General features: G+C 37.1%; 2 protein-coding genes across 2 annotated transcripts in view; one reads left to right on the forward strand and one right to left on the reverse strand.

The window, feature by feature from the left end:
* Nucleotides 1-319: 319 nt before the first annotated feature.
* Nucleotides 320-11,194, reverse strand: ly97.2 (lymphocyte antigen 97, tandem duplicate 2). The gene is made up of 4 exons (XM_087241618.1): nt 11,056-11,194; nt 6,045-6,097; nt 5,782-5,904; nt 320-3,055 (listed from the first exon to the last, which is right to left on the reverse strand). Exons 2-4 carry the CDS (start codon nt 6,094-6,096, stop codon nt 2,943-2,945), a joined length of 288 nt encoding a protein of 95 aa, XP_087097744.1. The 5' UTR covers nt 6,097; nt 11,056-11,194; the 3' UTR covers nt 320-2,942.
* An 859-nt stretch (nt 11,195-12,053) lies between these two features.
* The window catches only part of crygn1 (crystallin, gamma N1), a 33,962-nt gene continuing 31,238 nt past the window's right edge, over nt 12,054-14,777 (forward strand). Inside the window, exon 1 of the mRNA XM_087239314.1 lies at nt 12,054-12,124. Coding sequence (XP_087095440.1) covers nt 12,119-12,124 — 6 coding nt within the window. The 5' untranslated portion in view covers nt 12,054-12,118. The remainder of the gene's footprint in view (nt 12,125-14,777) is intronic.

The raw sequence follows: 14,777 nt of genomic DNA on the forward strand, positions 1-14,777 counted from the left end.
TGTGTGTGTGTGTGTGTGTGTGTTCTTGGCTTGAAGTTCAGGATATAAGTGTCGCTTTTGTTGGTTTACTCTGGTCCGTGGGGTTGTGCAACCTTATTGTTGTGTTCTGTTCTGGGTTTTTCCAATTCTGCTATGAAAGACTCTTTTCTCTGTTATCATATTTTAATCTGCTGTTTGTATAAACTGATAACAGTATTAAGTGAAATTTCATCTATGATTTGTTCATTATACTACAAACGAACAAACAGACGCAGATGATGAAACACAAAAACAACATTGGCGATGACAAAATCACATCCTTTACAAAATCAAGCAACACTTTATTCATGCAACCTGTTTATTTGTGTGGTGAAATTTGGCCACAGAATCAGTTCAACCTCATTCGAATTTGTTTAACAATCATCTATGCCAATATAGGCTCATTCTGACAACATAGCCCTATATACATTTCTGGAGGAGCAAATTATGAAGCCAGAAGTACGTATGGCTGAATTTTGTCTTTAGAATGGACGCTACAGGACAGAATGGTGCTGTTCCTTTGTAGGCTTAAAAGCTGACCGCTTACCTCCTTATGGACGGCTTTCCCTCTGTTAACAGTTTGCTCTGTGGCTCGCAATGAACGTCAGCGTACTTGAGATGCATAGAGGACAGTGACAGTGGGGTTCGAGTCCAGCAAACAAAATGAAAATGAAAGAAAATGAAAGCCAAAAAATAAAATAAACGAGAAAATAGCAGGGTGAGAATGTGGTAAAATCTGAAAACATGGTGAAAATGTTTTTTTTTCTTTTTCTGGATTGCTTTTAAAACACTTGGTTGAGTTTAGTAAAGTGGGTAGGCGCTGGTCAATTTGTGCTTTTATAAAACACTATCAGTTGGGTTTAGGAAAGGGGGTGAGTGGGTGTATCGGTTGGTTGGTCAGTCAGTCAGTCGACAGCGGCCTCTGGTGGATTTACGCGAGAACAGCAGGTGCGAATGGCACTCGCAAGAGAAATTTGAGATCTCAAAAAGTGTACACAGCGGCCTCTGGTGGATTCGCGAAAACAAAAACTGCAAAACATGTACCTCCGAGGACGTATTTGGTGATCTCCAGAAATGTATATAGGGGTACGTAATCGGAATGAGCCTGGGTTGATTTATGCACACCTTCTTTTGAAGACAAAACAAGATATTCTGATGAATAAAACACAGCCAATGACATCCATATAGGAAAAACAAATGCCATAGAAGTCAATAGCTACCACTTTCCAACATTCTTCAAAATTTCTTCATTTCTGTTCAACATTAAAGAGCCCATATTATGGGTTTTTGAAAATTCCCCTCCATGTATTGTGTAACACAGCTCTAAGTGAAGTGAAGTATCCAGCTAAGGCTTAAATCTGTTAGTGTACAGTGTTTAAAACGGTTGATTCATCTATAAAAGAGTCGACTCATAGTGCTTCAAACGAGTCGCCTTGATACCGATTCATTAGGTGTTTCGCCATGACGTACGAACGAAACCAAGTTATTCACGTGCACGCGCAAACCCGGGAGATTTCAAACCTGAGGCCCCGCCCTCTGACGCAGAAACCCAGACACACACACACACACACACCCACAAACACACGCACACAAACATGCCGGTCGATTGACGTCACACTGCAGATGGACATTATCGATTCTCTACCCAGAGATGAAACCTCAGCATTATAGCCAAGCAGTTGGAAACTTCTGGAAACTACATGCTACAAAGAATACTTCATTTGCGTTTGTTAAAGGAAGGATCAGTAAAGAGTAACTTACTGATGGACGTCAGGATGAGTTTCTTCCTCCATTTCTCAAGTGTAAGTACGTGCGATTAAAGTTGCCTTGTTGACTCTAGCTTGCAAATGTATTTAGTTGTGATTTGTTACTTGTAACCGCGTGTACTGTATCAGGTTAACTGGCTATATTCTCTTATCGCATGCAAAGTCACTTTAAAAACGCGACGCGTGCTGTTTGTTTACGGAGCTCCGTGGTAGAGGTCTGCATTCCCGCGGCTGTCCCCGCGCCAGATTTCTGCGGCGCGGGAATAAATTTCCGAATCAATCGCGGGAGCGGTCGGTAACGGGTTTAATTTGGGACGGGAGCGGGCTGTCTAGCAATATCGTGGATATTGCTATGCGAATGAGACAGAGAGCTTTGCCTGCCTGTGTGTCTGCTTGGCGCTTGTGTGTATGTGTTAGTGCGCACGCGCGCGTATGAGAGAGAGGGAGCTCTGTCTGGCTGTCTCTGGACTGTTTAGCTGGGTGATTTTTTTCGGTTTTTCGGTTATGTTCTCCCCCGCTCTTTAGCGGAATCGGGCGCGGCGGGGCAGAAAACGGGGCGGGTCGGGCCGGGCACCGGGACAAGAAATTCTAAATATAAGCGGGAGCGGTCGGGTTCAGGCTAAAACCTGGCGGGTGTGGGCGGAAGCGGGAGCGTTGTCGTCCAGAGGTGTGTGTGTGTTTGTGTGTGTGTGGCAGCTAAAATCCACGCCTACACCATAGAGCGTGTATGAACTGTGATTACTTTTATATTGCTGATTAGCTGTTGGGCATTTCATTCTCTGACTGAAGGCAGTCGACCAATCGTGACAGACTGTCATCGGTCCAATCAGCGCAGATTAGCTTTGCGCTAAGGAGGGGTTTGGGAACAAATGAATCACTGGACGATTCATACGGGAGTCGCTGGGATAATTAGGTAAAAATAAATGCAGATTATAAGACCATGAAGGTGTTTTTTGACCTTGCATGCATATTAGACTGTTGTTGGAGACCCTTACAACCAGGATATGACCCTATTTCATGTATAATATGGGCTCTTTAAAACAAAACTCAAACTAGTTTGGAATAAGTGAAGGGTGAGTAAATGATGACAGAATTTTTAGTTTTTGGGTGAACATTTCCTTTAAATTCCACCAGTTTGCATAATTTTTGTATTTAATTTTAAATGATGGGTGTATTGCACAGGTCAGTCTGACAGCACTTGGCCTTAATCGAGGTACTGGACTGAAGAATCATGCAATCCGCCATGCTAATGCATCTCCGGAAGTAGCCAACTAAAGGAAAGTCAAAGGAAATTACAGTGAATTAGTGCACTTGTTTATATTAATGCATTTCAAAGAACAAATACCTCACTAACTCTTTGTATTTGTGTAAATCCTTAGGGTGTATTTCAAGCAAGAATTGCATGATGCTGATTCAAAATGTTTCTTTTGAACAGATTTGCACAGTTTTAGCAATAAAGGTCATTATTTACACACCGTTCACTTGTACTGAACTGGTGTGAGTTTCTTTCTTTCTGCTTATGTTATTTGGGAAATTAAAAAGTAGTTATAATATAGATTTACAAATTGATAATGAAGTTATAGAAAGAGTGTATGCAATTAAGTTTCTTGGTGTTGTATTGGATCATAAAATTAGTTGGAAACCGCAAATAAATAATGTGATATCAAAATTAGTGAAAACTGTAGCAATAGTGTGTAAAGCAAGATTTATCCTGGACAATAAATCAATGTATATATTATATAACACACCTATGTTGCCATACATGAGTTATTGTGTTGAAATTTGGGGGAATACATATAAATCTAATTTACGCTCCATATGTACAATGCAGAAAAAAGTAATTCGACTAATAGAACATGTCGGGTATTTAGCGCATACAAATCCTTTATTATTTAAATTAAAGATACTTAAGTTCAATGAGTTGGTTAAGTTTAAAACAGCACAATTTATGTTTAAAGCTAGGAATAAACTACTTCTGAAATGTCTACAAAAGTTTTTTGAAGAACGACAAGGGGGATATAACCTGAGAGAAGAACTAAATTTTAGGAGGTTGAAAACAAGAACAACTTTAAAAGTTTGTATATGTCTGTACGTGGTGTAAAACTATGGAACAGTCTAGATCAGACTCTAAAACAACGTCAGGATATTAATCAATTAAAAAAAACTGTATAAATATATATTAATAAAGGAATATAATGATGAAGGTGATTGAAAAGGATAAAAGGAGAAAGGTATGATGAAAATTTAATTAATGGCTATTTGCTGTACTATGTTGTTGTTGTTGTTGTTGTTGTTTCCTTTTTCTATTTTGAAGTACTATGTATTTTTTTCTCTTTTATTTCTTTGGCTCTATGTTAAAAAATGAAAAGGTACAAATGGAATCAAACGAATTATTTGTCAAAGATGCCAAAAGGATCAAATATGTGTCATGTAAAAAGAAGAGATAGGTACAAGAATAAATAAGTTTAAGTAATAAGCGAATGATGTATGGGGTGGGAGAATAATAAGCTTTTGCTTCATCCCGCTCCATTTTTGACCATGTTGAAATGTTTTTATTTTTGTTAATGAAATTTTATGTATGATACTTTTGTTCGAAAATAAATAAATCAAATAAAAAAAATTATAAAAATCAAGATATTTTGCAAAATGCTGGTAACCCGTAACCATTGACTTCCATTAGTTTTTTTCTTCTATAGAAGTCAATAGTTACCTGTTCCTAACATTCTTCAAAATAACATCTTTTGTGTTTAACATAATAAAGAAACATAAAGGTTTGTAGCCACTCAAGTGTGAGTAAATTAATAGATTTCCATTTTTTGGTGAACTGTTCCTTTAAATCATTTCATCCTCACTCTAATCCTGAATAAAGGGAAGATAGAAATATCGCAACAATCTACTGTTGTGAGCGTGTTACATCAAAACTGTTTTGAAATGTTTTTAACTGACCGTGGCTCAACTTTATATATTGCAATTTTATAACCCCTCATCATGACTGGACTCCTGTAACTACTCAAGTGTACCGAACCAGCTAAGACCAGGCTGGAAACCAGCCTGAAAGGGGCCAGAACCCCTCTAAAACCAGCCTGAATGGCCAGCTAAAATCAGCCCACCAGCTGGTTAAAGCTGTTTTTTTTTAGTAGGGGCACTCAGCAATTCAACAAGAGGAGGCAATACACACAAGAAGTGCTAATTATACAAAGGAATCTGTGTGTTTAATAGGTGTTTAATAAGTTGACATGATATAGTTAATTTGATTCAACTTATTTTTGGCAACTTCTTTTTACGGTACATACAAGTGAAATTACTGAAACCATGAATGTTTGTATCAGGTGTAATGTTGGTCGTGCAGTGCCAATGTCTTCAAATCTGAAACAAAGTCATGTTCATTCATTTTCATTTGGCGTAGACCCTGATTATCAGCGGTCACCACAGCGGAATAAACCGCTAACTTTTCCAGCATATGTTTAACGGAGTGGAAGCCCTTCCACCTATACTGGGAAACATACATACACTCTCACATTCACACACACACACACACACACACACACACACACACACACACATACACTACTGCCAGTTTTAGTTATCTCCAATTCACCTGTTCCGCATGTCTTTGGACTGAGGGGGAAACTGGATTTATATCTTTAGATGTGCAGAAAATGTCATATGTACACCCAGGCCTGGATTGGCTTTTGGGGAGAACTGGGAGAATTCCCGGTGGGCCGGTACGTTTTTTGGCCGCAAGGGCCGGTGTCCCTAGCTGCTTGCACACTGTGCAGTTGCACTTTTTTCATGTATTTGTTAATTTGACCATAGCCTCACTCTTTTTGTTCATTATTTTGCCGCAGCTTCGCTCTTTTTATTTATTTTTTCGCAGCCCCGTGAGCAAAATGCAGCCCGCAGGTTTAAGGCTTGAAACTCCAGAGCTAAAAAGGAGTCCCACTCCGGCCCTGTGTACAAAGCAAACACCTTGCAGAGTCATTAATATGAAACTCACAGGGAGGACTGGTGAATCTGGCAGACACACAAGTGTCTTTCTTATATCCACACGTCTCCTCTTTGGTCACACAGGATCCTCCGGGGACATTCGGGACGCAGTTGTAGCATTTCAGGGCAGAGCCTGCAACAGTTATCTGATTGTGAATCATCGCAATTAATATTTTACATCAGTTTATTGTTTTGCACAAACAAAGTCTTCTGATAAGGCTTGTTTGCTGTAATACTGAAACCTGCAGTTTGGCTTTCAACATGCAAACCCACCATCAGCAAACACAAGAGCGAGAACAAGAGCCAACAGCAGAACCTTCATCATTCTGTTGAGCAAAGAGAGAAAACTGTCAACAAACATTGCGTGTACTTTGTAATCATTCATTCATTCGGCTTAGTCCCTTTATTCATCAGGGGTCGCCACAGCTGAATGAACCGCCAACTATTCCAGCATATGTTTTACACAGCGGATGCCCTTCCAGCTACAACCCTGTACAAGGAAACACATATACACTCTCACATTCACACACACACACACACATACACTACAATCCATTTAACCGGAGCACCCAGAGGAAACCCACACCAACACAGGGAGAACATGCAAACTCCTCACAGAAATGCCAACTGACCCAGACTCGAACCAGCAAACTTCTTGCTGTGAGGCGACAGTACAAACCACTGAGCCAACGTGTCGCCCTTTACATAATTTAAATTCGCAAAAAATATTGTTAAACTTTGTATATAAAAAATAATAAGGAATGCTGGTAATCACACTGTTTTGGATACCATAGACTTTATTATATGAAATAAATAATATTTTTATTCAAATTATGTTCATTTATATTCCATATTTGTTACACTGTAAAGAAATCTTGTTTTTTTTTAAATGATTTAGATCACATTTATCACAATCAACTGAACTTTTTTGTCAAATAAATTGATTTGGCATTACAGGCGTGGCAAAGAAAAGGGCCATTCGATCTGCAAGTAGAGAAGGCCACAAGGTGGCTGTGGATTAAGAGGGCAGATCCGTGGACTGCTGCTGGGACACAAGTCAGGACTTGATCAACCCCGGCTGGGTCACCTGGGTGAGAGTGTATGATGTTGAGAGGCCCGAAACACCCAATGATCCTAGGATACATCACTGATGATGTATCCTGGGCTGAGGCCAGCTTCCAGCCCACTGCTGAGACTGCAGCTCTGCACAAGTCTTTTGGCCAGCGGAGAAATTAAAATGGTCGTGCCGAACTGAATCTGGTTTCTCTCAAGGTTTTTTCACTCTCTTATCAGTGAAGGTTTTTTCCCTCTCCGCTGTCGCCACTGGCTTGCATGGTTCAGGTTCTGAAAAGCTACTCATCGATGAATTTGCTCTTCAGTGTTTGGACTCTCAGTAATGATTTCAAACCACACTGAACTGAGCTAAACTGAACTGAACTTAAACACTAAAAACTGAACTACCCTGATCCAGTGAAGCTGCTTTGACACAATCTACATTGTAAAAGTGCTATAAAAAATAAAGTTAAATTAAATTGAATTGAATTGATGATGTGTCCCAAATGCATTTATGAGATGTTTCTTGCAAAAAAAAAACTGTCAAATTGACTAAAAATATTCTGTTATATTTAGTTCACATTTAGCACAATCAATTAAACTTTTTTCAGTCATCTGAACTGATCAGTCAGATTGACAAAAATATGTTAAACATTGTATAACAAATAAAACTTGAGTAATTTATAAAAATTAAAGTAACAAAAACATTTGCTGTCATTCCTTTTTTGTCAAATCATTTTGTTTAGAGCTTATTTTGTAATCTTAAATGTGGAAATCGGCTTCCTGCGAGGTCAATAGTTCAAGTTCATTTATTTATAAAGCACATTTTAAAACAGCCACACGGCTGACCAAAGTGCTGTACAGAATAATAGTTAGTAAAACATAGAGAACATTTATAAAAAAAAAAAAAACAGAGAAATAAAACCAAGAGAAACCACAGAATGCATTTAGAAATAAAGCAATCGACAAACATATTATAATATTAATAAGCCAAACTGAACAGGTACATTTTTTAAAAAGTCATTTAACCCTTGTGCACTCTTCAAATGTATTACCCTGTTGTTATGTTTGGGATGAAAACATCCACTAAATTAAACTGCGGTAAAAATGCATCAGATAAATATTTTTTTTCAAATGTTTTTGTACAAATCTGTTGTAAGAACCAGTTATGCATAATTCATTTGTGATAATAATTTAGTTAAAAAGGTTAAAACATGATCAAAATTCATATTTAAATATAACATGAATTCACTGTGATTGTATTATCTAAAATGCATAATTTAGTAATTGATATAATTTAAAAACCTTTAATTTGGTATTTTGGCTTCCGACAGTAATACGTCATGAGGTCATTAGTTCATACGTGGATGTTGGAAGCAACACAGTTTTTTGACCGAGCTCGTCGAGTCTATTGTAACTTTTTACCTGCATTTCTTCAGTAAACCTTTTTTAAAAGGAGATTCGGTCTTACTCTCGTTTTTGCAAACACTGGTTGTTGGAATAGAAGCTGTAAAAGGTGGTACATAAGGATTTGCACGAAAGGTGTGCCCCTACATCTGTTAATCAACCTCAATCCTGATCAAAACCATTAAATTGTTTAGAAAATTACAGGATTTTAAGTCTTTAATTGTCAAATTCACAAGTAATGTCACTGATTTGATAAAAAAAAATGCACACAAAATGACGTATATTCAAAATATAAGAAGTATTTGTGAGCTGGATTTTTTTCCCTTTTATCACAGTCTTGTACATGTGAACGATAAGTAACAACATTGTCTTCGATGCATTGTTAGATTTTCAGTTTTTCTCCTTAATTTACTGTTGGTGGCTGCTTTTGCCGCATTGACTTCCATTATAACCACATTTGATGGTGCATAAATACACAGTCTTTGTTTTTGTTTACTCCATGCTTTTTTCTATTGTTTTGTTTTAAGATAATATTATGTAATGTATATTTATATAGCGCATTTTAATGTTTATGGGCATACACCCAAATGTGTAAGAAAAGTGTAAAAAAAGAGACAAAAGTGTAAAGAAAGAGACGGTGTGCTTGAAACGTTACACGCTTTGCGGCAGCCTTTTGATTTAATACATTGGTAATTTTTATTGGAGCTTTGGTGTTGCCGTCTTTTTGAAAGAGTTATGTAATGAAATGATTAATGAGCTTGTGTTATGATGATGATGTCAAACTGAGGCTTTGCTCAACTGTTTGCTCACCACATGACTTTAGTGATTAATCTGAGAAAAATGTCATCTGCAGAACAGGCCAGTTTAATGAGTGTTCAAACAAAGCGTATATTCACACAACATTCAACCTTATTTTTACCTGATTATCAAGGTGTAAGTGTAAATAATACATATAGACATTATACATATTACAAGGGGCGACGCAGTGGCGCAGTTTCTTCTTACAGCAAGAAGGTCGCTGGTTCGATCCTCGGCTCAGTTGGCGTTTCTGTGTGGAGTTTGCATGTTCTCCCTGCGTTCCCGTGGGTTTCCTCCGGGTACTCCGGATTCCCCCACAGTCCAAAGACAGGTGAATTCGGTTGGCTAAATTGTCCGTAGATTTGTGTGTGTGTGTGGATGTGTGGCTGGAAGGGCATCCACTGCGTAAAAACTTGCTGTATAAGTTGGCGGTTCATTCCGCTGTGGCGACCCCAGATTAATAAAGGGACTAAGCCGACAAGAAAATGAATGAACATTACAAGAATATTATGTCATGGCTGGAACACCCCAAATTGTGAAATATTTGTTGTTTTAAACTGTTAAATGTTACTATTATCCTTTTGTTTGTTAAAAAAAAACATTATGAAAATTGGTATGATTGCATTTATTTTGAACATTTTAGGTCCAATTAAATATGTTATTTCAGTTATATGTTGCTATTAATAATAATAATAATAAATAATAATAATAACAATAGTGTTATTATTATTACTATTATTATTAGTAGTAGTATTTTTGTGGGCATCAGGGTGGTGCAGTGGGTAGCACAATCGCCTCACAGCAATAAGGTCACTGGTTCGAGCGCCGGCTGGGTCAATTGGCGTTTCTGTGTGGAGTTTGCATGTTCTCCCCGTGTTGGCATGGCATTCCTCACGGTGCTCTGGTTTCCTCCACAGTCCAAAAACATGCAGTACAGGTGAATTGGATGGCTAAATTGGCTGTAATGTGTGTGAATGAGAGTGTATGGGTGTTTCCCAGTGATGGGTTGTGGCTGAAAGGGCATCCGCTATATACATATGCATATGCTGAATTCATTTTCTTTTCAGCTTAGTCCCCTTATTAATCTGGGGTCGCCACAGTGGAATGAACCGCTAACTTATCCAGCATATGTTTTAAGCAGCCGATGCCCTTCCAGCTGCAATCCATCTCTGGGAAACATTCATATGCACTCATACACTACGGACAATTTAGCCTACCTAATTCACCTGTGTCACATGTCTTTGAGCTGTGGGGGAAACCGGAGCACCCAGAGGAAACCCACGCAAACGCAGGAAGAACATGCAAACTCCACACAGAAATGCCAACTGACCCAGCTGAGGCTCAAACCAGCAACCTTTTTGCTGTAAGGTGACAGCACTACCTACTGAGCCACTGTGTCGCCAAAAAGGAATGTTTTTTTTTTTTTTTTTCTTCACTCCCATCAGGTGAAGTTTTTTTTCCCTCTCCGCTGTCGCCACTGCCTCGCATGGTTCAGGATTGATAGAGCTACGCATCGATGAATTGGCTCTTCAGTGTTTGAACTCTCAGTAATGATTAAATCACACTGAACTGAGCTAAACTGAACTGAACTGAACTTAAACACTAAAACCTGAACCACACTGTTCCAGTTACTGAACCACACTGTTCCAGTTACTATGACCATTTATGTGAAGCTGCTTTGACACAATCTACATTGTAAAAGCGCTATACAAATAAAGCTGAATTGAATTGAATTGAATAACTGTACTGTAAATCGTTTTTAGTGTACTGCATAATTAAAATTTTCAGGAGAATATAGCTCTTATAAAACGAACATGACCTGCAGCCAAACGGTTTTCTCAGAATTATTCTTCAGATATATGTTATTGTGCTATATTGTTATATTTAGGCTAATACAGAATTGTGCTTGTCAGAATGTAAAACTCATTTTATATTCTCTACCAGCTCTTCCTTTTAAAAGTGCAAAGTTAAACTGCACAAACGATTGAGTTTTGTTCAAAATAACAAGTAGCTCATGCAAACTTACCTTGACTGAAGTGGAGCTGAGAAGAACTGAGTAGATGCACAGCTGTGTTTGCTCTTTATGAGCTTCCAGAAACACAGAAAAGACTAAACACAACGGCTTGTTTCAGCTCATTATGTGTTGTGTGATATTTTTTTCTGCCACTCTGGTCTTTTCCAACAAAATATACATTGTTTATCCTATTGCATTGTAATTGTGTGAAGTGGTTGTGTAATATTTACTGAAATAGACATGCATTTAATGTTTAATGTTTTACCAAACACAAAAAATAACCATAATTAATCCAGCATAATATACAGTGTCAGAGTCTGTGTATAGATAAGCAACTGGCATAGCAGCATAATAAATAAGTTGCATTTCACATGCCATAGTAATATATTAAGCAATCAAGTCAAAAATTAACAATAAATATAAACAATCCACATAGTGGTGTGAATAAATAAGCAGATTGAAGTAAATAGTTTTGATTCTTGATTGTGTTATGGTTCACTGAAAATGTTGCATGCAGAACTGTTGCAAACTATTTATTTGTGTTGAATTTAAACAAACAAATTAAGTTTAATAATGTTCAACTCAATTTGTTTCCTTAAATTCAACACAAACAAATTGTTTACAACCACTTAACGTAAAAAAAATGTAGTAAATCCAAGGAATCATCTCTGAATAATTTTTTTCAGTGTTGTTTTCCATTGATTAGTAACATTTGACGACCTTTTCAATACTGTTATTATTATTATTTCCCTTATTAGTATTGTTTTAGGAGCTGTTCAAAATCAACGTTCAAATTGATGGGGTGCTGGGGGGTCTTGGTTCTCCCATAAGCGACCATAAGCATATTTGGACGGTTCTTTCTTTGAAATTATACTAGGTGCATATATTATGGTGGTGCTGCTGCCACAAAGCGATGCTGTCCACTATTTTTTGCCTTAAATATGTTATAAACTAATCCAAATAAGATTTTTGTTCTGAAACAAATCTAAATGCTAAGTGCGCCACACGCTGTTTACTACCGGAATTTCAATTAGCAGACAACGACGTCACCGCTTGAAGCAAATCCTTTCACCTCATGACGGTAAGATAAATATTCTTTCATAAACGCCGTATCTAATTTGTTGAAATTTATTGAACCAAGAGTTTATCTTATTCCAGAAAACTCACTCGGTTATCTTAATTTATTATGGAAGTTTTTGTTTCCTACACGATACTAGCTCACTAACAGACTATGCAATTAGCTTAGCTAACCTTAACTAACGTAAAGTTAATATGAAATATTTTTTAAGGAATGCAGACCATTATGAATTTAATGAATATAGCCTATGTCTATAATACTCAGTGTTACAAATTGACAACGTGTTATTTCCATTACAACAATACTGTCAAAAATGATGACCCCATTTTGTTAACAGGATTAAAAATAAAAAAAAGATTTGTAAACACGAGTGCTGGGGGAGAACAAAAAGTGACATTTTTGTGCATTATTGTACGCTAATTAAGTAAATTGCAAACTAATTACATTGCCAAAATATTTTGAAGAACAAGATTTATTACTTTATAAAATGAGGTCTCATTATTAAATGTTTTGTATGCAATGAACTTATGACAACACTTAGAAATATATATATCTTTAAGATGTTATTGCGTTAAAAAATACAATGATAATAAATAATAAAAAACTTTATTGACTTTGTTAGTTATTAGCTCCATTAAATTTGAGATTTTAACAGATTTGTGTGTGTTAAGCCTCAGTTAAGAAAATGTTAGCTCTTGTCAGCTTTAATTGTGGAGAAACTGGATAATTTAGAGCTTCTGTTAGCTAATTTTAGCTTCCGGGTTTAAAATGATTTTTGGGGTGGGATCAAAATCAGCGACGTAGCGCAAAACTGCAAGTGCAAACATGACGCGTCGGTTTTTCATTATTATTCATAGTGGGGTTTTCTTATCCTATGAGAAGAGCCGGCTGCTTAATTATTCATGAGTGCTTGTGCTTTCCGAAGGCAAGGCAGACCTGCCAGTGCCAAGCTGTGACATCCTACGTTGATGACTGGGAGAGAATGCGTTCACGGACCCACGGCACACAGTATTTAGCTGTTTATGAAGGGTCGTATGTGTTTGCTTCCATGATCCACAGGATTTGTTGCTTGTTTTTCCCCACGATGCTCTCAGGGTCGATACAGCAAGGCTGTTTGTGTGCAGCACAAACATTTTGTCGGGAGAGCAGTAGGAGAATTGGAGAATGGCGGACGTTGTCTTTTATCAAGAGTTTGTTCACATTTAGATACATCGCCGTGCTGTTGTGTTTGCCTAAATACTCCAGACTACCAGCAGGGCTAATGGTTAAAATAGACAGGGCAAGAGACCTGCTGCACTGAGTCTGCATTCAGACCTATGATTCAAACCCAGGGGTTGAGGGAAAAGTCCTCTTTTACTGTTTATATAAACACGATTATCTTTAATAATGTATGAATTGTGGTTGTGTGTGTATGAAATGACGAATAACAAATGTAGAAGGGTATTAAATGACTGTTTATTTTTTTGCATTTTAACTTTGTAAACTATAAAATCATGGGTTTGTCTCTCATTTTGTGAGCCGACTGACATTAGTTCGCTGAACTTTGCTCCCCTCCTTCCCCCCTGCTCTGCTGGCCACGCCCACTCCTTCCTCTGATTGCGGAGCTCCACGCCCATTATGATGCATTTTTTGAAAAAAATCTGAGGTAGACTTGAACTGAAAGTGGCCCTTCTTTACAAGTTATTAAACATTACCTGAGAAATGAACAAATGTTGCCTATATACACATTATTTTCAAACCAGCAACAAATTGTTTACCAATTATTTAATAAAACATAAACGATAATAGTGAACCGGGATACTTGTGATGACACTGAAGTAATGAAAGTCTGTAGAGTACATAGGCTGCGTCCGAAACCGCATACTTCCATACTATACAATATGCTAAAATCAGTATGTGAGCCGAGTAGTATGTCTGAATTCATAAAATTCGAAAAACAGTTTTAACCATAGTCTATTGACCTTATTCTAAAATGCGGAAGTGCGCCTGTTTTCTCGATTGTTTTAGAACTTCCGATTCTGTCGCCTATGGGAGAAATGACTAGGAATAATAAACGGCAGAAAACGGTAAAACTACTTGCTCTACAAACAAATGTTTTCATGACTATACAGACCAAATAGAATAATATAATAAGGAAATATCAGTTTGCAACATCAAGCAGCGAAATGAGCAGTTTTTAACATCTAAAAATTAATGTAAGTGAATGAGACCGGAAGTCTCGAGCCAAAAAGATTCAAATGGCTGCGCTCGATCGTCGGCGAAGAATAAGGTGAATAGTGTGCACAGTACTAGACAGTGTAAATGCTGTAAATAGTTCTTTAGATTTGAGGTAAGAGCGACACCCGGTGGTCTGAATATTGAACTGCTCTTTTAAATCTACTGATTAATTAATTTAATTGTTATTAATTAAAAGTTTGAACACTGCTGAAAGAGAAAATATCAGAGTCTGAAATTGTTATATCATATGTCGAGTATTGTTTTGTCACGCAAATAAAACTATATATATATATATATATATATATATATATATATATATATATATATATATATATATATATATATATCACTTAATTATGGGTTGAAGTGTGTTAGTGGATTACTAATAGCATTTTTTGTATCAAAAAATGCAGGATTTATATGGATTTTTGTAATGTTT

The sequence above is a fragment of the Danio rerio genome, chromosome 2, assembly GCF_052040795.2.
Source record: "Danio rerio strain M-AB ecotype USA chromosome 2, GRCz13ab, whole genome shotgun sequence".
NCBI lineage: Eukaryota > Metazoa > Chordata > Actinopteri > Cypriniformes > Danionidae > Danio > Danio rerio.

What these genes read in the sequence shown, in the direction of transcription:
- ly97.2 (XM_087241618.1), bottom strand. Translation starts at nt 6,096, where the DNA reads ATGATGAAGGTTCTGCTGTTGGCTCTTGTTCTCGCTCTTGTGTTTGCT. An exon ending in CGCTCTTGTGTTTGCTGATG is followed by an intron (nt 5,905 to 6,044) that starts GTGGGTTTGCAT and finishes TAACTGTTGCAG; the next exon opens with GCTCTGCCCTGAAATGCTAC. An exon ending in CAGATTCACCAGTCCTCCCT is followed by an intron (nt 3,056 to 5,781) that starts GTGAGTTTCATA and finishes ACTTTCCTTTAG; the next exon opens with TTGGCTACTTCCGGAGATGC.